Genomic DNA, 22662 nt, shown 5'->3' on the forward strand with positions numbered 1-22662 from the left:
CTTATATTAACTTAATTACACTCAAAATTGAAATAAGTTAAATTCAATTACCTAACCTATTTTAATATTATTTTTAAAATTTTAAGATATTTTAGGATAATTAGTTATCCAAACTTTAAAATTCTATTATAATTTGATTCTAACAAAAAATTTAATATTTTTATTTTATAATTAATTTAAAATTAAATTTAGATAAAAAAAATTAATATATTATAATAAATTACGTCGATGAGTATATCTTGAATATAAAATCCGATTCTAAGGAATCTTGAAATCGGATCAATATCTTTAGATAAAGAATAAGTATAGTCATGTCATTGGATAAAATCCATTATCAGCAGTTTATTTCAATAAATTATCCTTTCCTTTTTGCTTCTTTTCTTTCTCATATAATACATAATATATGTACCTATGAAATGATGAAGTTGAGGGTCACAGTCACAATAATTCATAGAGTTTTGGACGGGCATAGCTGTGACTCGATGAGCGATCTTAAAGTATATCTCTAATTGTAACTCTTCATTTCCTTGGGGGACATATATAGGTCTCATAAATCGTAAAATTAAATGTTAGAGAGCTTTTATTTCTCTGATCACTGAGACAAGTAAGTTTCGGATGCACTCACTGAGACATATAGGTCTTTCACATGTGTGGGCTAGAAAATATATGGGATGTGATGGAAGGATGGCTATGGACATGATGAACCCCACATGGGGTATGTGAAACTGACTCAACGGTGGCATGATTCCTGGATGATCTGGTTTAGCCAATCAGCGATCGATGCCCTAATCCAATGACTGTTCCAAAATCATTGGTCGAGCAGTATCTGTCTAAAAGAAATTTCTATGATATTGTCTAAAGGATATCGATATCATTTATACAAAGACTAAGGTGAGAGTATATTTTTTTATTCGATCCATTTTTATCTCTTTTTTCATGTAAACGTAGGAGGATATAATCTATTTTAAACTTACGTCCACATGAACAAACGAAAATGAGATATATTTTATCCATGCAATTAATTAGGTTGCCATGTTTACAGGTGATTTTTTTTGTTAATTTGATAATCACATCGATGTTCTTTGTGCAAAGATCAAGATAAGAATATATTTCTCGATTTGATCCTTTGGACAATCAAGTCAACTAAGTTTAAGGACTAAAATAGTAGAACAATGAAAAATAATTTTAACCCTTTTTATCATATCCTTTTTATTGGATAGAAGAGGAAATAATATTTTCTAAAATATTTGAAAGGACAATTCAATAAACAGATAATCTATTTTTTATTTGTATCGATATAAATATAACAAAAAAGAGGCAGACTAATCCATGCATTTGATTAGTTACGTATCATATGATCATTAGTCCAAATATTTTTTATACAAGATATTATCATATATTGAAACTCACCGCCGTGATCACTACATATAGATACAATCAAAAGTCTTTTTTCACAATATCCGAGTTTCTTGGTGCAATATCTAATCCTTCTAGCCCGATGCTTGAATTCATGGCACGAAACCTTCTATCGACACGTTGATCTACCTCCGGTCTGACGTTTAATCTTTTGACATGTTTCATTTCGACCTCTCTCCCAATCCCTCTCTCGCCTCTCTCCCAATCTTTTGACACGTTGATCTACCTCCGGCACGAAACTCTCGCCTCTCTCCCAATCCCTCGAAACGAACAAAATGCCCTCGGGAGAGAGAGAGAGAGTGCGTTATACAGTGTCGGTTCGGATGCTGCGATGAGACGTTTGATGGATCCGATTATAATCGTTAGCGAGACGATGAAGTCGACCCGGATCCGATTATGAGGCTACCATAAAACTTCTACGACTCCCGCATCGTCGGGAAGCGCACGTGTCCAGAGTCGGAAGAAGCATCGATGGACCTTAGCTTAATCTCCTCGAGGGCAACTCGGGATGTCTGCTTCAGTAGAGACTGCCGCAGCGTAACCGACACTGCATAATAATTCTATTATTTTGCTGTATATTCGACGTCAAAATAATTCACAAGACAACACGTATTAGAACTTTGAATCGACGAGGAAATTAGCTCCCCAAATCCGCAATCAATCTAAGACTACTAAGAAGCCCATATCTCTTGCTGGTTCCATGAAAAAGGCACTTGAAGCCCGGAAGCTATGTTGTCAACCACGCCATCATCATCATCATCATCATCTCCTGATTCCCTAATCTATTGCGATGATAAAAAAGCCAACAGATATATACATGAGGAAAACCGGGTAGAGGGCCAATGCCTTTCTTCTTGGATCAACCGCGGCGCTCATAAATGGATATGCTGCCCAGTAGCTCCATGCCAATGTTATTGACACCACAATTATCTTGACTACAACATTAATTTTCAGCGAGCAAATTAGAGCTCCAATGTCCAAAGGGAAGAGGCAGTAGCCAAGAAGACTCAGACTCTGAAAGAAGATGATGCGCCCACCCTGTTAGAGTGAAGGAACACGATCAAAGAAAAGATGTTGGAACTCATGCTGCAAATAATGGAGCAAATGTGAACTGCTTACCAGAAGCAAAACGTTCAGCGTCAGGATCACGGCACCGGCAGCGAGGACCGCAAATGCAACGGCAAAGACTTGGGACTGTAACAAAGTATAAAGAAGATGCAGGACATGTAAGCCATCGGCAATGGAGCTTCCCTGATATCGCGTTCGAAAACATGGCACTAAACTATCAGAGAAACTAATACGAGGGAAAGAGCTTCCCTAATTCTGATTGGGCTTCCGATCACCGATTCAATTAAAAGGGAATAGATATCTTGTCAAGAACCAAAAAAATTAGAATACATTTTTTAGACTCATTTATCTTCAGTATTCCCATCTACTGATGTATTCAGATAAAGAAAACATGGCATCATCACCAATAATTATTTATCCGAGTTATAAACGATTAAGAAGAAAATGTAGGAAGATCCGGCGTTCAATTACCTTCTTCACGGACGCCGACCATGACAGGGTGAGCCCGAGGAAGATGATGAAGAAGAAGGGCCCCCATAGATCCCAATCCCTCAGCGCCTTCCCGGGATCCTCTCTGAACGGATTGGGGAACACCACCAGTTTCAGATTGATAACGATCCGCGTCAGATCCCGCTTTACCGTATCCAACACGGGCTCGGTGAGGGTGTCGGGCGGCGAACCGAAGCCGTCAGCGGCAACCCCACCACCCGGGCGTGGGCCGGCGGCGGAGGGGGCGACTGGCGGTGGAGGAAGTGGCAGGGAGGAGGAGCGTGGCACCTTCTGGTACGGAGGGGCAAGGGCGGCGGAGGGGAAGGATGCGCGGGGAGGGCTGGGGGGCCGGGCGGGGGGGACGGTGACGGAGAGGGCGTCGGAGTTGATGAGGTTCTCGATCTCGTCGATGTCCGACTGGGAGGAGGAATGGACTGGGATGGTGTCGCCATGCGACATCTTAAGGAGGGATTGGAGGAGGAGGAGGAGGAGGAGGAGGCGTTGGGATCTCGAGGCAATTACACGAAGAGGAGGAGAATGGTCGGTTGTTCCCTCAACCGTAGCACCATCCGAAACATGGTATCCACGTACATACACATATATATATATATATATATATATATATATAAACCACAGCTTCGTATAATAAAGAACTTTTAATTGGAATTTAATACTTGGAAGGTTCGTAATTATAGAATGAACATGTATTTTAACCTTCTCTTACAACCTACGAAAGGAAGATATTTCCAAGTGACGGACACAAGTAGCACAGCATGCATAGTAGCCTTAAACACCCGAAGCAGCTTGTAGGAATCGAGAACTCGTAATCGTACAATAACCAACAAGAATTACAACACAAGGTGACATGCAGAGTAGCGTGTTGTTGCCTCTCATTTTATACCATCGATTATCGTTCTATTCACAAGCCAACTTGGTGTCAAAGCTACTTAGGCAGATGGCAAAAGCCTGGAAGGCTGAAAGTGGGTACCGGTAGTCCATGGTGAACGTATCCTTTGCCACCTTGCCAAACTGCAGTATAATCTTATCATGACCTGATCCAGACGGCTGAGCCGTCGTCGTCGTCGGGGGGCCAACCGCAGCGGGCTGTGTTGCAGCTATGAGCTGGAAGTTCTTCACGGAGGCGATGGTCACCCGGCCCCGGAAGTTAAGACACCAGCACTGCAGCTGCTCATGCCACCTGGGGGGTTTGTTCCGCAGCACCAACGGTCTCTCCTTGGTATCGGTAGTAGCCTCAAACCCCTCTTGAGCTCCGCCGGCGGAAGTGGCAGAGAAGCGAGAACTGCTGAAATCTAAAGAACGGTCCATGACGGAGGAAAGGGATGACATGCTGCGGAAGGAATCCTCCAAGGAGCGTGCAACTAGGTTGTCAGGTTGGCCAGGGACGACGCCGCCAGGATCTAGGGCTGATGCGGGAACAGAGTGCATGATGCAGTGCATTCGGCGTGGTCCTCGTGTGCCTAGGACATTCAGTTCGTAAGTTACCTGAGCTATGGGGTAGCTGCCTGACGGGACCTTGGGAGAGACTTTCTTGGAGTAAAACCTGCGGCTTGTTCGTCCCGGAGGACACAGAGCAGCCCCATTGTATGGAGGCTGGGTGTCATAGATCCTGAACTTGGTGCCAATAAAATTTGACCTATGATGAATGCCAGAAGGAAGCAACCAAATTTAGGATTCTTGCCTCTAGTTCAATTTATAGAGAAAGATTTTACAATTAAAATCCAGTACCTCAACTTTCCGACGTAGGTGCTGCTTGACCTTGATATGTTACCAGCATCCGTTGAAATGACATATTCTGTACAGGTTGTCCTTGGGTTCCTTTTAGCTGATAGGAGGAACTTCCCATTCTCAACAAGCACAGCTACATAAGAAATTCAACAACAAAAAAAAAATCATTAAATTTCAAAATCAAAACAAAGACAATATATGCAAAGAAAAATAATTTCTTGCACCATTGGAAAAAAAAAAACGGAACACAGGCGAAATTAAAAATTGGCTAATGGAAGGATAATCTACAGTGACGAAATCCCTAGGGAGATTGATCAGCATAAGGAAAAAACCAGCCTAAATTCCCAACTTGAACGTTAGCTCTGCATATACGACAAAATACATGAAGAGTTTGTACAAGGAGATCACACTTTTACAGAAAAACTGATGAAGCACAAGAATTTATAGAAGAAAGAGTGGCTGGCTATGTTAGGAAAAGGTGAAAGGATGACAATAATTGCAACAAATATAAGGGATAAACAATATTGTAGTTACCTGAGCAGATATTTATCATCGTTATTGTGACCAAGAAATAACAATATCTACTTAAAAGGAAAAAAATCGGCATACAGGATCGAAGATGCTTCTGGTATTTAGCGTAGAATGTTTAGCAGATAAAATACACAAACTTATGTCCCAACACAAAGCCCTATGTTTGTAGAATCTACTTTGGAAGTGTGTTGCCCACACACGTGTCGGTCACGTGGCTCTTCTTGGCATCCAGAACAATGAGCAGGATCCAAGCCGGTAGTTCCATTTGGTGCCCGAGGGTTGGAACCCAAGGAAAGAAATAAGCCCGCCCTATCATACTATAAGTAAATTGTACAAGCAAAAAACATGAAATCTCTGGATAAAAAATAATAAAAACACATAACAATGAATAAAATCAGAAAATAATAAAATGAAACTAGATGAAATATAAAATGCATTGACCTTTCTAAGATAAAGTAATGCAATATGGAGTGGAACAAACTTAAGAAAAGAAAGATATGCACATAATCCCTATGGTGTAGATACACACAGCACAGACCATAAATGACATAAAAAAAAATTAGTTGAGATCGATGACATGAAGAATAAGATATTATTATGAAGCACCAGAATAGAAACAGCAATGTCGGAACCATAGAATCATAAACCAAACCGAAGAGTAAGCACAATTAAGAGTAACAACATATAAGGAATTTTATTTATTTATTTAGGATAGTAAGAAGAGAATCTGCACCTAGGATATTTGTTAAAAACCATTTCATAAAGTGGTTATCACCGTGGAGACAGCTAAAAGAACAAGATATATCTTGCGTGGAAGGAATCCTAACTCCATAAAATGGTGCATGACACCTATTTTTACTTGTTGCCCAAATGGGTTTAGATAAACGGAAATAAGAAACCCAAAGTCAACCTTTTAATTAAGCAGGCTACCAACATGGTCAGTTGTAAACTTGATTGGAAGAGGGGCACGACTTAAGACTAAATCACCGAAGAATTTCTTTGTCTTTATTTTATTGACCACAAAGAAAACAGGCAAACCTTAATGTGATATGGTGGAAATGTCCTTTATAAAAGAATAAATTGTTCATATCTCTACACATGCCTCTTTTGCACGTCACATGGGAATGCCCCATGTAATGGGGAACACGTAAACGAAACTTATATGTACTACTTGTTTGGAGAATTTATCAATGAAGAGCAAGCTTACCAGGACTAAGACACAGATAAAGATGATAAGTTAATTTTGACTTGTCCCTTTTAATGAAACACTGGATCATCCCATCTCGAGGTCCAGGCTGCACAAACAAAAAGCCAGAAATCAATGAAGTATTGAAATTTTAATAAGTGTAACAAAAGCAACTCCCAGACTTAAAGATGTGTGACGTTGTCTCACATCTATTGTGTCACTAGTAACTTGGTCAGGATAAAAATATTACCTGTTTTAGTGATATCGGAAAAGTAAGCTTCCCACAAAACTCTGGACTTCTAACAATCTCTTTACACATCTCCCTCCATGCCCTGCACACACCAGCACAATCTACAACATGCTTCCGTGATGGCCACGTCGCTTCATTTTCCTCCAACCTTCTAATCACATCACGAAGTAGCTCAGGAGGAAGGGTAGCCCAGTGGCTCTGTTGGGTAATTTGAGAGAAATCATGTGGCTCATTCTCAGAACTATAAGATTTTCCTTTATGATGACCCAGAACTCCTGAAAGTCTCACTTCAAAACTTCGCCTTGACAAACTACCAAAGCTATCCCTTACATCACGAACTATCCTACGAAACGACATCTGGGCTGACTTTAAGTAGATATGTATGCAGAACAGAGCTGTTGCACATACAAGGGGCTAGCAGTACAGTGACAAGGGATCAATGAGGTGGTCTTGGAAAGCATATATAAAAGCAGATGTTTGAACAGGCAAAACTTTAATCTCATTACCTTGCCAAGGATTTAATGTATCCACGAGCCACGAAAGGTTTCACGTGCTCAGTCTCAAAGGATTATATGGCTGCCAAAACAGAACCAGTGATTGAGTGGATTGTCCAAGAAATCAGCATAATTCATTAACTTATATAGTTCAATGATCTAAGCTTCCAACTAGTCATCAGCCGCGTTACCTTGGAAACAAAGGGACGTTATCACAAAATATCATGATTTAATTGCACAAAAACAAATGGTTACAAAGATGAGACAACCTATGCCATGATCACAGAGAGCCAATGTAATGCATGGTAAAGAAAGATTAAGAACATTGCATAGGTCCATCACCCGCCCTCGATAGATTTATGTTTTCCAATAACAAAGTCGGTGAACATCCATCTAAATTGGAGCTACTTATGTGAATTAGTTATCACAGCAAAGCTCCTGTATAAGGCTTCAAAACTTAATGTCTCTCTTTTGAATAAAGTCGTATCAATTCAGTTTCCAAGAGTTATAATAAGAATGAAAAGAGAAGGAATTCAAAACATGAAACACATTTGGCTTGAATGCAAACGATCTGATATAAAATCACTAGTAAATTCTTGATCTAAGATGAAAAGTCAATGATTAGCTTCGTAATTAAGAAAACAAAAGAGGTTAAAAGATTGCATAAAATATTTTTTTTTCTTTTAGTTTGCCATGAGAACCGACCACATGAGACACCAAGTGACCACGTTTATGGTAATCTCTCTCTCCTTCCCCTAAAAACAGGGGCTTAGGTGGGCAGAATCGCCCGGCATGAATCATGGACACAAAGAACTAGTCTCGCCCTCATCTCATTTTAGCAATCAGACGTTGGCGCAGCGAACTCATCCAGTTCCAGCTCCGCAACCAGTGTCGACATGCAGCGAACCCTAGGAAGAAGTCACAGGCAACAAAATAACCTCACAAATGGGCGATGTATTTTCCAGATCAAGGGAACGGAAGCACCAAATCAAACAATTTCACAACTTCTCATGATCACCTCGAGCTAAGTGAGAGATCAACGGGGAAATATCAGAAAGACGCGATGAAGACAAAACAACTCCGAGATCGGACCTTTAGCGTTCAAAACACCAGACCTCGAGGCTTCTCCGCAAAACCCCCAACCCAATCGCGAGATGATCCAAGAAAACACCAAATTTCAGTCAAAACCCCCGAAATACCAAGCGGTTCTTTCCAAGTATGCGCGAAATTCTCCCAAGAAAAACGTCGATAATGCACACAGCTCTCAATCTATAATCGCTGGACGAAAAAGAAATGAGCGGAACCCACAATCTACCTCGAGTGTCTTGAATCGAGATGCAAGAGCCCCCAAGAAACGCACAACTCCACGCAGCAAACCCGAACCTTCGAGTCGGTCCCAAGAAAGGAATCGTCCCTCCAAGAACCCCCCCGGATCCCTTCCTTATCGCCGCTTCCTCTCTCTCTCTCTCTCTCTCTCTCTCTCACGCGCACACACACCGAAGGCGGTGTCTTGCGAAGGGGTAAGGGTGGGAAAGTATGCGCGTGAGCCACTTAAGTGTCGGCCTCACGGGACGACACATATGTAGGACCCACATGGGCCATAGTGTAAAGCCGCCAATCGCAGGGCTGGTGACGGAGGAAGGTAAGACGATAAGCATCCGTTTCGTATGAGACCTTTAAGGAGCGGGCCTACCCGCACCGTCGCGTGACGGGAACCACGGACTGCGCGCGCCTCCTCCGCCACCCGCCGCCCGCTGTCCGTTCGGATAACGGCTCCGTTGGTGGCCTCGCCTGGCGATGGCCTTAACGCGATCAAGGAATCTGGATCCTTGATCGGAGATCGAACGGCTGCTGGGCGATCACGAAGTAGGCATCCTTGGATTAGGAAGAAGAACACGACCCAACGATGGAGGTCTATTTATCGTCATGTAGTTGTGGTTAGTAGATGTTTTATATCTAAATTATGGATGAAAGAGTACTTTACTCTTAACTTCCTTTAGTTGAGGCACCAAAAGAACAAATAGGACCACAATAGATGCTTCCATTCAATGATCGACACATATAAATAGGTAGATGAAGAGCCAAAACATCCACCAAACCTTATGGATTGTCACGAGGAAAGCTTGACAGTACGTTAGATTTGCAATCGAAGCACTTTAAACGACTTCAAGAGTTCACGTTTTATTTTGGATAACTCTTCGTATACTTATTAAGATTATATCGTACTATCAAGATGTCAACTTCTCGAACTTAGCTGGGATTGTCTAAATCTTGATGTGCCCTTGCGATATACATCCACAAAGGTCAGTCAATTTACAACCTCACTCAAGTCCTGAAGGACTTGTAAAAGAGAAAGTTAATTAGTTCGAAGAACAAACGACGGATAAGTCCTGATGTCTCGCGAAAATGGAAGCTTTACAAATAATTCAGCGAGCACCACCTTGCGTGCATTAGAGAAAAAAAGAGAGAAGAAAAACAATGACTTTAAAAGGTAGAACGAACGGTACTCATCAGATGTCGGGACATAGATATAATTATATGATATTAGTAAACTGTAATTATATGTCCACGAATAGTTCCAATGATAAGAGGGATTAAACCGTGGAATAAAAAAGATTTAACTATTATTTATGTGCCAATATCAATCGCACGAGGGAGAGGAAGGTGAGTGTTTAGTGGTCCAACATGGTTCCACCTCGATTAGTAGTACCAAACCATCATTGGTGTGGAGGCCCACAAAAGGGATTTGGGTCAATAATTGCCCTAAAGCACCTCATTCCACTTGATGTGGGTGTGTGGTCCATAGCTCACGGGAGATCATCAATGTAAGCAAAAAAGTTATTTTGATAACTGATTATTATTTTAGAATTATTTTATAAGAACATGGAGCAATCATATTTCAGAGTCATAAAAATAATTATGTTTCGAGATCGATAGTTTCATGACTCAAAATATGATTATTTGAGATGAGAAAATTTTAAAATTACCTAAATGTTTATTTTTTACTCTATAGTCTCTGGAATCATATATATCTGTATTTTTTTGATCTTTTTGTGTATCCATCGTGTCGGTATGTATATAATTATGTGTTTGTCATTCTCAACATGCATGCGACGGGATATAACATGCATCTCGAGTTATATCGTTGCGACTCTTACATTCTATATGTTATCATAGTAGTGGCATACGCGTATCATATCGCATGACGTACTCATACATTGTCACTTTGATAACATTTGAACGAGCAAAAAAAAATTACAAATTGATTCTTATGCAATCAAATTTTTAGTAATTTTTTGACACCCTCCAAGTCCTACTTTAGAGTCTATGAATCCTCTGATTCTTTTTCATGATTTTTTTTATTCTTTTAAGTTGCTAATGGATCTTGTATGCTTCCATGTTCTGTCTTGTTGACTTTCTGTTTAGATTTATAAGATTTTAGTCTGCTTTTGTTTTGATAGGAGATTAGATGTTTTTTTATTTCTGTGTTTATATCTTCAAAATCATAAAAGAACAAATTGACACAGTGCTATGATTGGGTTTTGCTATGTTATGATAATAGTGTGTTAAAAGCTTTACCTCAAAATCATAAGTTGAGAACAAGATATCAGCAGCTACTCCAAAGTCATTGTCACACAGATGCCATTCACAATGCAATTACTCCCTGATGTGATGATTGCAGCAAGAAACACACCTCCATGTGTATTTGTACTGTTATTTAAGGCTACCTGCTCCCAACCACAACTTTGCAATGCCATCTTAGGCTTCTGTGGTGCAACAATGAGAGGTCAACTATACATATGGACCCATACCATTGCCTCCTCAACTTTGTAGTAAACAAGAACATGGTAAGGGGAGCTTTGATTGAGCCCTCACAGAAGAGCATGAGGCTCTTCTGCCATCTCCACTTCTTCTTCTTCTTCTTCTTCTCCCTTGTCTCAGTTGATATAAAGTATACATAAAATGCATGTTGTCCATTGCATGATCCTCATGCAGTGCTGAGGTGAATGATGTTGTCTCATGACGACCAACTCTCACCACAAAAGAAACGGAAGCGTTTGAGATCATCAACGAGTCACCCAACTGCTCCAAACAAAGTACAAAGAATACTCGAGTATTCTACAGGAAGCTGAGCATTTGCTGACTTCTGAGACATCATCTATTCTATTGATCAAGCTTATCCAACCTGAGCACAGTGACAAAGTCTCTGTGCTTAGGTTGTAGCCACCATCGACCCAACCCAGTGCATGAATCAGGATAAGCTTCGGCAAAGGTGAGTGATTAATAATGTTGAGGTGCAAAGGTCATCCTTCCTCATGGTTGCAGTATGACTGTGTTGAACAGTGACAGCCAAACTACTCCCATTTATTTGATGCCATCATCTTCCATGCTCAACAGTCTACGGAGAGAGGGAGGGAGGGAGTCTGTGATGTCTATCGAAACCACGCTTGCTTGCCCCATGAATCCGACACTCCTCACAAGCAAGCAGTCTCGATAGCTACCATAAACCAATACATGTTATATTTCATTGGATTAATCTCCCTTTGTGATGGGAAAACATTAGATCAAAGCGCAGGGATTCGAGTTCTCAGGATTAGGATATGAAATGGGGTATATGTTTCACAAGACATGCTATGAGATTGCTTCTTATGTCACACAAAAACGGATGGATATTTCTGCTGAAAACATTCAGAATCAATAAGGGTGAAAAACATCTAAAGAAAACAAAAGCCAAAATCTCACATCCTCTCTGAATCCACCTTTTATAATAGGCTGCCCAAAACCCATAGCACAACATCACAATCATCCCTTAGAATCTCACTATTGACCCTTTTTTCACTATTCATAAGATATTGCTATTGACGATTCTTTAAAAAATAATAAAAATATTATCTTACTATTTATGATCTTATATTACCAAATTTATTTTTTTCTTTTCTATAGTCTTTTATTTTATCCTCGTCTTCCAATCCCACTAGTTGTCCTCTTAACATTATATTACGACGAAAAAGAAAGAGAAAGAATAAAAATAAAAAGAAATAATATATATATGAATAATTTAGAAATAAAAAAATAAAATAAGATTGTAAATAATAATCAAGTATTTGTAAAGAAAAATATTTTTTTTTTTTTACGAAAGAGAGATAGTGCATGGTATGGATCCACTAGTAGCTTTTAATTCATGGGTACATGTGTTGTCCGATACTTATATTCTTATACTTTTAAGAATTATATTGAGATCCCTATACTTATGAAAATAAAATATTTAACATTATTTCTCCTCATATCTTCGACTTTATTGATGGAAATATAGTTTATCTTTGAGCACATAATGACTCTATTTTACTTCGATTTATCATTAAACACGTATAATATTTTCGTCAATTATGTGAGAAGAAACAAGATTAAATATTTTACTTTCATAAGTATATTGATTTTAATATAATTTTTTAAAGTATTGTTGTGGGAAACAACTTTGAGCCGTGGCCTTGGGGCCGACGCGACTCGGTTTGGGTCCAGACGACGGGGATCTCCCTGGGGCGTTCCTCGAGCCCATCGAGGTGGTCGCGCTGAGGTGGTCCGATCGGGACGGGGGTGGCCGCTTCCTCCGGGCAAGAGCTCCTCGCCTGTGCGTCCCGCGGGGACCGTCGGCTTCGCACCTACACAAAGGTCGGGTCGGGAAACTCGACCCGACCCCTCCGACGATCAAATCAGTTGATGTGAAGGGGATTTCAGATGAAGAAGTCTTTTGGTCTCTCTCTTTCCCCCCCTTTCCCCTGATGAACGAGAGGGTATTTATATGGAAGCTTACTGTTTCCTGATGTGCCCCCTTACAGAGGGCAGGCTGGTAACGTCTGACCCTGGTGTTGGCATGACGTGAAGAATTGAGCCTGAACAGGCGTTAATGCGTCTCGGTTGACGCTCCAGTCTGTGTTGACCAGGTGTTGTGAGGCGTCATTTGGGTCAACTGACGTCAACCGAGTCTTATCATAATTACTATCCTCATCAAGTATAAAGATTGAGATACTAAAAATAACTAATTACATAAAATAATCTATAATTAACCAAGAAAAGATGACTGACTTTCTTGTTCTTATCTCAGATTCTCCATATATATTGCTCGGAAGGTAGGCGTTGGTTTATGTTCCATGGGCCTCTTCACCTCTATTTGCTGCCTCTTTTTCTTTGTCCCCGAGAAACAAGTAGAGTCGAACCACAACTCATCCCGAGTCGATCACCTTTGACGATCCATCACTGTGATAATACCTCAATAACTTGTCCGTTCCGAACATTGATTCGGAAGGATATCAAAAAAATGAACCGAGAATCTCAAACACTCTGTCGTCACGACCACTGTCAAGAAAAAGGTTGCAAGGTGGCTGTCTTATCTCGGAAAAGGAAAAGGGGCAAAGGAGGAGCTTTAATATGTTGTCACCTTCGACTCTATCATTACACTTATTATGATTCCCACTAGCATTATCATGGCTGACAATGAATTGCCCGTATTTATATATGCATATACGTTATTTCCATGGGAATCAGCAGCTGAGGAGTGAAGAAGGACATGCATACGAGCGTCTCACTCCGATCGGATGCCTTGTCGTAAGAAAGCGGACGTGATTTTGAGGTAGAAACCACATGCACAACGTTGATGAAGAGATGATGTGCATAAATCACACTCGCTACTATTTGGCTTCCCATTTCTCCACAACATTTATTCCTCCACCAACAAGCTTAGGAGGAGAGGCAGCTTAGACTATCCCCATACAGTTCTGAGCTCACCACGACATGCGGACGAGAGATCAAAGGGCACTGACGCTGAAGAGCCTCATGAGCCCGAAGGTCACGGCCATGGCCGCCCATCCCCCCACCACCGCCCGCAGGCACGACCTCCCCACCGGAGCTCGGCCCAGCACCGCCCCGACGGATCCGAACACCACCAGCGCTGCGCTGGCCGCCGCTGCCACCACCCCCAGCCTCACCTTGTAGTTGCCTATGAACCCGGCTGCCAGGAGCGGCACCACCGCCCCCAGCGAAAATGCCAGCGCCGACGCGGCTGCCGCCTGCACCGGGCTCGGCAGCCGATCGGCGCTAGCTCCGTCGCCTTTCGTCTGTAGCTCCCGCTTCATCTGCGCCACCTCGATATCCAGCTGTGCGTACACCGAGACGAACTCCCCGATGGCCATGCTGCATGCGCCGGCGACGAGGCCGGCGAAGCCCGAGATGATCATGGCCTTAGGGTCGTCCTTCACCGCCCCAACTCCCATCATCAGCGATGCGGTGGAGACGAGCCCGTCGTTGGCCCCGAGGACAGCCGCGCGCAGCCACTGCGCCCGCTGGGTGTAGTCTTGCTCCCCGACGTCGGGCGCTTGGCCTTCCACGCCTTCGAGGGAAAGCTTGGTGTCACCGAGGGCCATGGGGTGCGTCGGCAAGGAGAAACAATAAGCAAGGGTGGTAGAAGAGTAGTGTGGCAGACACACGCCGTGGCGAGGGCTTTATAATGGTGAAGACGGATGAAGGTGGTGGCACTAACTAGTGGGCGACGCCGGTACACCTCTATGGCATTATCAAACAAGATGGGTCCCGATGCATGTAGCAGAACAGTGGCAGATAAAAAGCAGAGAGATAGGCAACTTTGTAGTGGTAGCAGCTTACAAGATTTCCATGGACATGTACTTTGAGAAGCTTGGAGCGAAGGACAAGGAGGCTCAGAAGTCAAGGACTCACCAATCTCCTGCAAACAAGAATTGTCTGTGAGCCTTAGGAGTTAAATGATACACGTTCTACAGTCTTAATGAAATGGATTCCATGAATGAACTGGCTAGAACAGTAGAAAGTATGAGGAGCACTTGTGGTTTCTTCCGACCATTTCTGGGAGTTCCATTAATTACATGATGCGGTTCGTGAAAGTTTCAGGAGGTGACCAAGCTCACTCTTTAGGGTAAGCATAAGGAATCAGATAGACTGGTGTACATATGCTTTAATGCTTTCTTTCCTTCCTCTGTCTCCCTGCATTTCCTTTCCTCTGTTCGGTTTGCTTTAAGAACCATATTACCACTGGTCTCACAGGTATCAGACCCACAAAGGAGGGTGATTAAAGCGTCATATCATCATGTTCTCCAATCGATGTCAAGGACAACATGAACATAAATATTATTGGTACAGGTTTGCTCATGGATTGCTGAATAGACCAGCACCAGGGTGGCTGGTGCTGCAGGACACCATCCATGGCATTACTAAATGGGAAGGGAGTATGCATTCCACACGACTGCCAGCCACTCGCAATGGGGAGGCCTTCAATAATTGTCTCTTCTTGTCCCTTCCCCCACTGCTCCCCGAGCAGTCGGTGCTGTAATCAAATCGTGTATGTGGTCTTCCTGTGATCCATCTCTTCTGGGTGGAGACTCCTCAGATTGACTACCTAGTGTTTGTCTAATTCAACATCTCTAGTGCTTAAGTGCATGTCCCTTTTCTTTGTCTTTTCTTTTCTGGTCATAAGATAAGGTGCAGCTTCTTATCTCTCAACAGCATGATTCACAGCTTTAGGATATCTTTCTTCAGTAGGTAAGCCATGAGCATGTTTTGTGCATAGGTAGAAGATGATCAGAATGGTGTGGAAGCAGCACCAGAAGAACTGCTGTAGTTCATCATTTCGAAAGAATTAATTCGCCAACAACATTTAGTTCATCTTATCCCTTTGTGCAGGTCCTAAAAGTCGATCAGGAATCAGTCAAAGCAACACGATGACTCTTGCTTTTGCCAACAATACAAAATCGTAGAAGATTGACCCTCGGTCAGATAAAAGGATTCTTACATGCAGCAGGTGATCTTGATCCACCAATGATTGTGATGGGAATCCAGCTATGGCTTGGCCACTAACCAAGCTAGTGGATTCCAAAGATAAAAAGTCTTGTTCACCATATCAGCCTGCCTAGGAGGGGACTTTTCTGCTTTAGGATCATAGAGCAAACAAAGCTCATGAACAAGAAGCTCGAGTGTAGCCTTTGGATCAATGTGTGCTGGAAACAAATGAACAAACCGGAAAGCAAGCGTGAATCAGCTTGCACCATGTTCCATGATGTGTGTGTGTGTGTGTGATGCAGACATACAACTGAATTACCTCTTGCTTTGTGTCCACTATCTGATTTGCTAGCAGATTCACCGTGAATCGTCAGTTTGCTCTTTGATCAGCCTCTGTTCAGGCTGAGAGGTGGGACAGTGGAGTGATGGGCGGCCTCATGGATTCATCATCTGGCATCTTAGATTCTTTGAATCATTTGTTGTGTACCGAGCCAGCGATGCAAACAAGAAATTCCTATCTAATGTATCGAGAAGGAAGGATGCTGACAACGGAAGGCATCAACTTCTTCAACCGGTATCAGCTATGGACAGATGCTCGTGGTGGATAACTAAGCTGCTTGAATCACAACGACGACAGGGGCAATTGGTATTAACGAGGAAGAAATCCTCTGCAACACTTCAGACGGAGTCTTCCATGCATGAAATCGAAAGCACGGGGCCGATATATACATGTTGGGTTCCTTCGGAGCACTTCACTTCTGGAGTTGCAAGTTATGGACCTGAGTGGCACACAGATCCTTGCATCGTTCTTCGTACTCGTAATCACAGGTTTCGTATGGCTGCGATCGTGGAAGCCCCAAATGGAGATGAGAAAAATCCCAGGGAACATGGGTTGGCCTCTGATAGGAGAGACACTCTCGTTTCTGTCGGACTTCTCGAGCCCTTGTGGTATCTACAGCTTCATCAAGAAGAGGCAGCGCAGGTTTGCATGAATTCCTGCAACAGGTTCTGTAATCGATCTACGGTCTCGATCTCTACATTGCATCTTGACCATGGCTTCTCTCTGTTCCTCGCCGTCAGTCACGGAAGGGTGTTCAAGACGAGCATCTTGGGAAGGCCTACGGTGTTCGTGACCGGAAGGGAAGCGAGCAGAATCTTGTTGTCCGGAAAAGATGGAAGCGTGAGCCTCAACCTGTCGTACGCAGGCAAGCAAGTTCTCGGCCCCACGAGCTTGCTCACCACGGCAGGTGAGGAGCACAAGCAGCTTCGCCGATTGATCGCTGAGCCCCTGTCGGTGGATTCGCTCAAGCGGCACTTCCAATTCATCGATGACTGGGCGATCAAGACGTTGGAGGGGTGGCCCGGGCGACCGGTGTTCGTCCTGGAGGAGGCATCCACGGTAAGCCAAGAAGATCGATGCGCAAGCACTGAGACCTTTGATTCACCGTGTAAATTCCTCGTCCTCTCCCGATGGCAGTTCACTCTCAAAGTGATCACCAGCATAATGATGAGCTTGGAGCCAGCCGGAGGTGAGCAGGACGAGTTTCGCGCAAATTTCAAGCTTATATCATCCACCTTTTCCTCCTTGCCTCTCAAGATCCCCGGAACGACGTTCCACCGCGGTATACAGGTAATGCACATGATCCGTGGAAGATTCAATCAACAGGAAAACCAAACTATGATGATGCTCGTGGTGCTTGAATGGCGCAGGCTCGGAACAGAATGTACGCGATGCTGGACTCGATGATCTCCAGGAGGAGGAACGGCGAACACGAGCACCACGATTTCCTGCAAACCCTCGTGAGAAAGCACAGCAAAGAAGACGAAGATGGCGGTGATGATGCAAATAAGCTGACCGACACGCAGCTGAAGGACAACGTGTTGACTCTGCTTATCGCAGGCCATGATACGACCACCGCTGCACTTACGTGGCTCATCAAGTTCCTGGGAGAGAACCCCCATGCTCTGCAAAATCTCAGAGTAAGTGCGAACTCAATGTTATGTTGCAACACTGATTCTGGAGTCTCAGAACGACTATACTTGGCAGGAAGAGCACGGTAGGATCCGAAATGCTAGAAACGGCAGCTCACATCTCACCTGGTCTGAAGTCAATAGCATGCCTTACACCAACAAGGTGAGCGTGAGATCATCCAAGTCATTCACGAACCTCGACTGCATTGAATCGCTCACCTTCATCTTCTTGAAACCCAGGTGATAAATGAAACACTGAGAAAGGCCACCATCCTACCCTGGTTTTCCAGGAAAGCACCTCGGGACTTCACCGTCGATGGTTGGAAGCTGCAAATTAAACCCTGCGTAGGTACGATTTCTGCCGAAGCAAGTTGACCCCTAAGTTTCTTGAATTCCTCAGGTCATACGATAAAGAGGGATTGGTCAGTGAATGTGGACGTCGTATCGATGCACCATGACGCAGATGTCTTCCCCGACCCCGAGAAATTTGAACCTTCAAGATTCGACGTAAGTCGGAGAAACAGAGCAATGTTTCCAGCTGACACCCGAACCATTCATGCATCTTGTACGATTGCTGCAGAAACCACTGAAGCCATACAGCTTCTTGGGGTTTGGAAGCGGACCGCGGATGTGTCCAGGAATGCATTTGGCGAAGCTGGAGATCTGCATCTTCATCCACCATCTGATATGCCGATACAAGTAGAAGATCGAAGCAACCGAGAGCTGTTTCCTTCCGAGTAAATGGAACTCACATGGAACCTCTGATTGCAGGTGGAAACCTCTGGATGAAGACAGCAGCTTGCATGCTACTCTGGTTCGCATGCCCAAGAACAAGTACCCCATCACCGTGGAGCCACTGTGAGCGAGTCATGGCGTTTGTACTCTTCCTTCGGATTGCTTCAGTGCAACGAAGAAGAGAAGTCACAAAGAACAAGCTCGAATGTCAAATGCACTAAACACAGATTGATATATCGACCTGTTCAAGTCGTTGACCCAATTAGCCCCATTAACACGTACGTTATGTGCTGGATAGAATAGCAATCACTTGATTGATACAACCATCTGATGAAGCGGTACAAAGTCTAAGTTACTGTTCTCGATATCTATTTCTCAGTAATCTCGATGTCTATCCCGAGTAACCATAAATACGTAGAAAAAGTATACTGAACTAACTCAAGATAAACTCAACCCATGGGTACCAAAAGGAATGGTCGAGAGATTGATCTAAAAGAACTACAGTAGGCCAATCTTGTGCTTCTCATGGTTTCACCGCGAGCTTCATCTAATTAATTATTATAAGTACATTGCCGTAGAACAAATCCAATTGACTGTATCGAAACATGAATGAGAAGCTTCGGTTCATCGTGATGTAAGATTACGTGGAGTCAGAGACAGGGCATTGATATCGTCAACATGCGTGCCCTACTTATCCGTGCGATCGCTTTCTCGATAGCTGCACGTCTCAACTGCAATTACTGCTGGCGGAGCCAAAACACCACTTTTCTCTCCTTTCTCGGGGATCGTGTTGCGTGTCCTCGACTCCCTGCGGTCCCTGAGAATTAATACTGGTACTGGTTGAAGAGGTCCCAGTAAGACGCAGGAGAAGGAACGATTCCACTGGATAGGAAGTTGTTGGGACTGGGGAAGAAGCTGTTGATCCCCATGAAGCTCCTGTTGCTTTGGATCGCTGGGCTGAGTTCGTTGAAGAAGTTAATCTGATGCTGCTGAGCGGTGGAGGATGCGAACAAGTCGGGAGATATGCATGGCAGGGAAGAAGGAATCGGGGACAAGATGCCTGGAAACGGACCAGCCGATCGGTCCAACGTCGACGCACCAGCACCGTCGATCCCTAGCAGAACCTCGGCTAGATTCTGCTCCCCCTTCGTCAACCTTTCGCCGCTCGAACCGTGTGCAGTCTGCGCTGTCTTCTCGAACGTGGCTAATCGAGCAGCCGGAGAGAACAATTTCCCGGCGGCGTCGATGCGAGGAGACAGAACAGAAGCATCGCAAGGACCATGCGCAGAGAACGACGAGGCGGCGGCGGCGGCGGCGCCCGTGAGACGTTGTACCACCGACATGAAGTCGGTAGGAGTGGTGTGGATGACCTTGGGCGAGACGGTGTAAATTATGATGGGCCGCCGCTGCTGAGGCGGCGGTGCGGCCTGTTGTGGCGCGGCCATCGGAGGTTTCCTTATCTTGTAGGAGTCCTTTCGAACCTTGAGAGGAGTCGGGCGCGGGCCGTGCAGCTCTCTCCGGGATGACTGCTCGCCCATGGGGAGATCAGAGGAAGACATGGTGAGAGCAGAACCGGATGTGATGTGTCGGAGGGACGCGAAGAGATCAGAGAGAGAGAGAGAGAGAGAGAGAGAGAGGGAGGAGGATGGATGTAGAATCCGAGGACTCCCACGTGAAATATAAAGACACAACAAGTCAATGGAGTGCACAATGGTATGATGACACAAGAAACGAAATCGGAGAAGAAAAAGAAGCAGTGTCTGACGTTGAACTCGTCCACAGACGGAGGAGAGAAGTTAGATCAAGTAAAAACTCTCCGGGAGCAGCAGACGGCATGCATGGATGATGTCGCCACCCCAACCAGAGCCAGCCAGTTTGGAAGTTTCCAAGTCAAAGCAACCACTGGTGGTAGTCAGACGACTAATTAAGGGAGGATTCGGTAGGAATTAGTGGCGTTTAGGAAGACGCCAGGAAGAAGAGGGAGAGGGGTGGCGGAAAGGTGGTGACGTGGAGTCCGGATGCAGTCAATCGGTCAGTCAAGTCAACGAAATCCGAGACGTGGTCAGAGGGAGCGCTGATGCGATCGAGGATGCTACTTCTTCTTCTTCTTCAACGCCTTGGCTTATGCCATTTCCAACCCACACCACACTGTCGATCCGTTCCGTAGGCAGAGAGGACAGATTTGGGTCCCGAAATCTGTGGCATCTACGGAAAGGCAATCATGCGGCTTTGGCTCGGTGCACTTGTCGCATGCAATTCTTAAGATAATGTTACGTTCTCCGGACACAGACGCAGGTCCTCAGGTGCCTTCTGAAGTCTTCCGAATGACGCGTGCTCTTTCTAGAAGCCACAGAGAGAGAGAGAGAGAGAGAGAGAGAGAGAAAAGTAAAAGAAACATGTGATAGAAAGGAGACTCCAAGTTTGATCTTACTATTTTGATTATTCATGCTGGTAAGTTTGATCTTATCGAAATCTCGACTTGAACCTAATAAGAATAATAATAATAAAAAATGGATTGTTATCTTTTGTAGTAGAATGGATCCAAAGAAGTGTGGGAAGAGATTGCATGCAAAGTCAAATCTCAACACGTAGCACGACCTTTTTCACCCACTCGGTTGGCAAAGTCAAATCTCTGGATCAGTTAAAATAATTTGATTCTAGAAATAGGGTACGAGTGAGAAAGTTCTCTGTCACTTCCTAAATGTTAAAATGACACATATGATGGATTTTCTCATGGTTTAACCTAAAATCTAACAAGCAGGACAGCAGACTTTGAAAAAGATTAATTTTATCCATCGATTATTAGATCATATGATCTTATTTAATTAGATAATATATATAATTAATTAATTATTTTAATTATAATTATCAATCAATAAAATAAAATAATTATGATATAATTCCATAAAAGATAAAATTGATGGGATTACATAACTCTCACATCTCTCTTTATTTTCTATTCCTTCATTTATATTAATTCTGAATGATAGAAAAAAAGGAAAATATGGGTTTAATTATCCTTATAAATTAGTATTATTGTTTCCTTCGGATCCAACAATGATGTATATACAGATCAGGTAAAAGTTTTTTTTAATGATATCAAAAGTTATGCAATCTTAATCTTGATTTATTGTTATTTAATTTTGATTCTATCATTAAAGTTTTTCTATGTAACAAAAATATTATTATAGTTTTTATGCTTATCGTTACAATTTTATTTGATTAAAATAAGATATTTCATATCAAAACATAGGATAACACCTATTAAAATTTTGTTTAGATTTTTTCTCTCTCTTTAAAGAAAATATTTATGCTCTTATAGCTCATAAAAACATTAGTCTACTTTATGGTGAAACTTCTAGCTTGAGTATCAAAGAAAATCATCGAAAATATCTCAATGCTCTTTATACTTTATCGGCATCTCCGAGCACTAATTAACATATTCATCAACCAAATTAAACAAGACACGATCTTAGACCCATTCTCTAACTCATCTTATGGTGCTCTTCTAAGTTTGTGATGTTGATGGTTCTAAAAATAACCTGATCAACAGCATTCTTTAACTCATCTTTACTTAGTCCCTATTTTATCATCTATAATGATTGTATAGATGATAAAAAAAGAGAAGAAGACGAGTCTAATTCTCCTTACATATAAGTATTACTATTTCTTTTGGATCAAACAACGGTGCATATATAGATTAGATAAAAGTCTTTTGAATGATATCGAAAAATACGTAACTCTTATCTTAATATATTGTTATTTGATTTTAATTTTGCCGTTAAAGTTGTTTTGTATAACGGAAGCATAATTATAATTTTATGCTTACCGCTACAACTTTGTTTGATTAAAATGATATAATTCATATCATCACATAGGATAACACCTATTTCAAATGGCACATCGTTATTCTATTGATCTTATAAAATATTATTTATATCTTTCTCTCTCTCTCTCTAAATGAAATATTTATT

General features: G+C 42.7%; 5 protein-coding genes across 11 annotated transcripts; 1 reads left to right on the forward strand and 4 right to left on the reverse strand.

Moving 5' to 3' along the window:
• Positions 1-1964: 1964 nt before the first annotated feature.
• Positions 1965-3546, reverse strand: LOC103999374 (protein YIP4b-like). The gene is made up of 3 exons (XM_009421127.3): positions 2956-3546; positions 2536-2610; positions 1965-2454 (listed from the first exon to the last, which is right to left on the reverse strand). Exons 1-3 carry the CDS (start codon positions 3430-3432, stop codon positions 2194-2196), a joined length of 813 nt encoding a protein of 270 aa, XP_009419402.2. The 5' UTR covers positions 3433-3546; the 3' UTR covers positions 1965-2193.
• A 208-nt stretch (positions 3547-3754) lies between these two features.
• On the reverse strand, positions 3755-9059 carry LOC103999375 (tubby-like F-box protein 8). Of its 5 annotated transcripts, XM_009421130.3 has the most exons (7): positions 8496-8823; positions 7886-8088; positions 7193-7262; positions 6687-7100; positions 6458-6545; positions 4720-4852; positions 3755-4627 (listed from the first exon to the last, which is right to left on the reverse strand). In XM_009421130.3, the coding sequence occupies exons 4-7, from the start codon at positions 7041-7043 to the stop codon at positions 3889-3891; spliced, it is 1317 nt and encodes a 438-aa protein (XP_009419405.2). In that variant the 5' UTR covers positions 7044-7100; positions 7193-7262; positions 7886-8088; positions 8496-8823; the 3' UTR covers positions 3755-3888. The 5 variants fall into 5 exon arrangements, with proteins under 5 accessions (XP_009419405.2, XP_009419404.2, XP_009419403.2 ...); XM_009421129.3 differs by lacking the exons at positions 7886-8088; positions 8496-8823 and adding an exon at positions 8874-9059; XM_009421128.3 differs by lacking the exon at positions 7886-8088.
• Positions 9060-13846: 4787 nt separating this feature from the next.
• Positions 13847-14733, reverse strand: LOC135593988 (vacuolar iron transporter homolog 1-like). Its single transcript, XM_065084386.1, has one exon. The coding sequence runs from the start codon at positions 14596-14598 to the stop codon at positions 13984-13986; it is 615 nt and encodes a 204-aa protein (XP_064940458.1). The 5' UTR covers positions 14599-14733; the 3' UTR covers positions 13847-13983.
• A 1319-nt stretch (positions 14734-16052) lies between these two features.
• Positions 16053-18973, forward strand: LOC135593986 (abscisic acid 8'-hydroxylase 3-like). 3 transcript variants are annotated; one of them, XM_065084385.1, is made up of 9 exons: positions 16830-16964; positions 17063-17381; positions 17460-17612; positions 17693-17962; positions 18030-18116; positions 18194-18272; positions 18354-18460; positions 18534-18652; positions 18725-18973. In XM_065084385.1, exons 1-9 carry the CDS (start codon positions 16843-16845, stop codon positions 18813-18815), a joined length of 1347 nt encoding a protein of 448 aa, XP_064940457.1. In that variant the 5' UTR covers positions 16830-16842; the 3' UTR covers positions 18816-18973. The 3 variants fall into 3 exon arrangements, 2 of the variants coding, with proteins under 2 accessions (XP_064940456.1, XP_064940457.1); XM_065084384.1 differs by having other exon boundaries at positions 16054-17381; XR_010479933.1 differs by lacking the exons at positions 18354-18460; positions 18534-18652; positions 18725-18973 and having other exon boundaries at positions 16053-17381; positions 18044-18116; positions 18194-18248.
• Positions 18974-19145: 172 nt separating this feature from the next.
• On the reverse strand, positions 19146-20559 carry LOC103999377 (protein MKS1). The gene has a single exon (XM_009421134.3). It carries the CDS (start codon positions 20245-20247, stop codon positions 19513-19515), a length of 735 nt encoding a protein of 244 aa, XP_009419409.2. The 5' UTR covers positions 20248-20559; the 3' UTR covers positions 19146-19512.
• Between the last annotated feature and the right edge of the window lie 2103 nt (positions 20560-22662).

The sequence above is a fragment of the Musa acuminata genome, chromosome BXJ1-9 (genome assembly GCF_036884655.1).
Source record: "Musa acuminata AAA Group cultivar baxijiao chromosome BXJ1-9, Cavendish_Baxijiao_AAA, whole genome shotgun sequence".
Taxonomy (NCBI): Eukaryota; Viridiplantae; Streptophyta; class Magnoliopsida; order Zingiberales; family Musaceae; genus Musa; species Musa acuminata.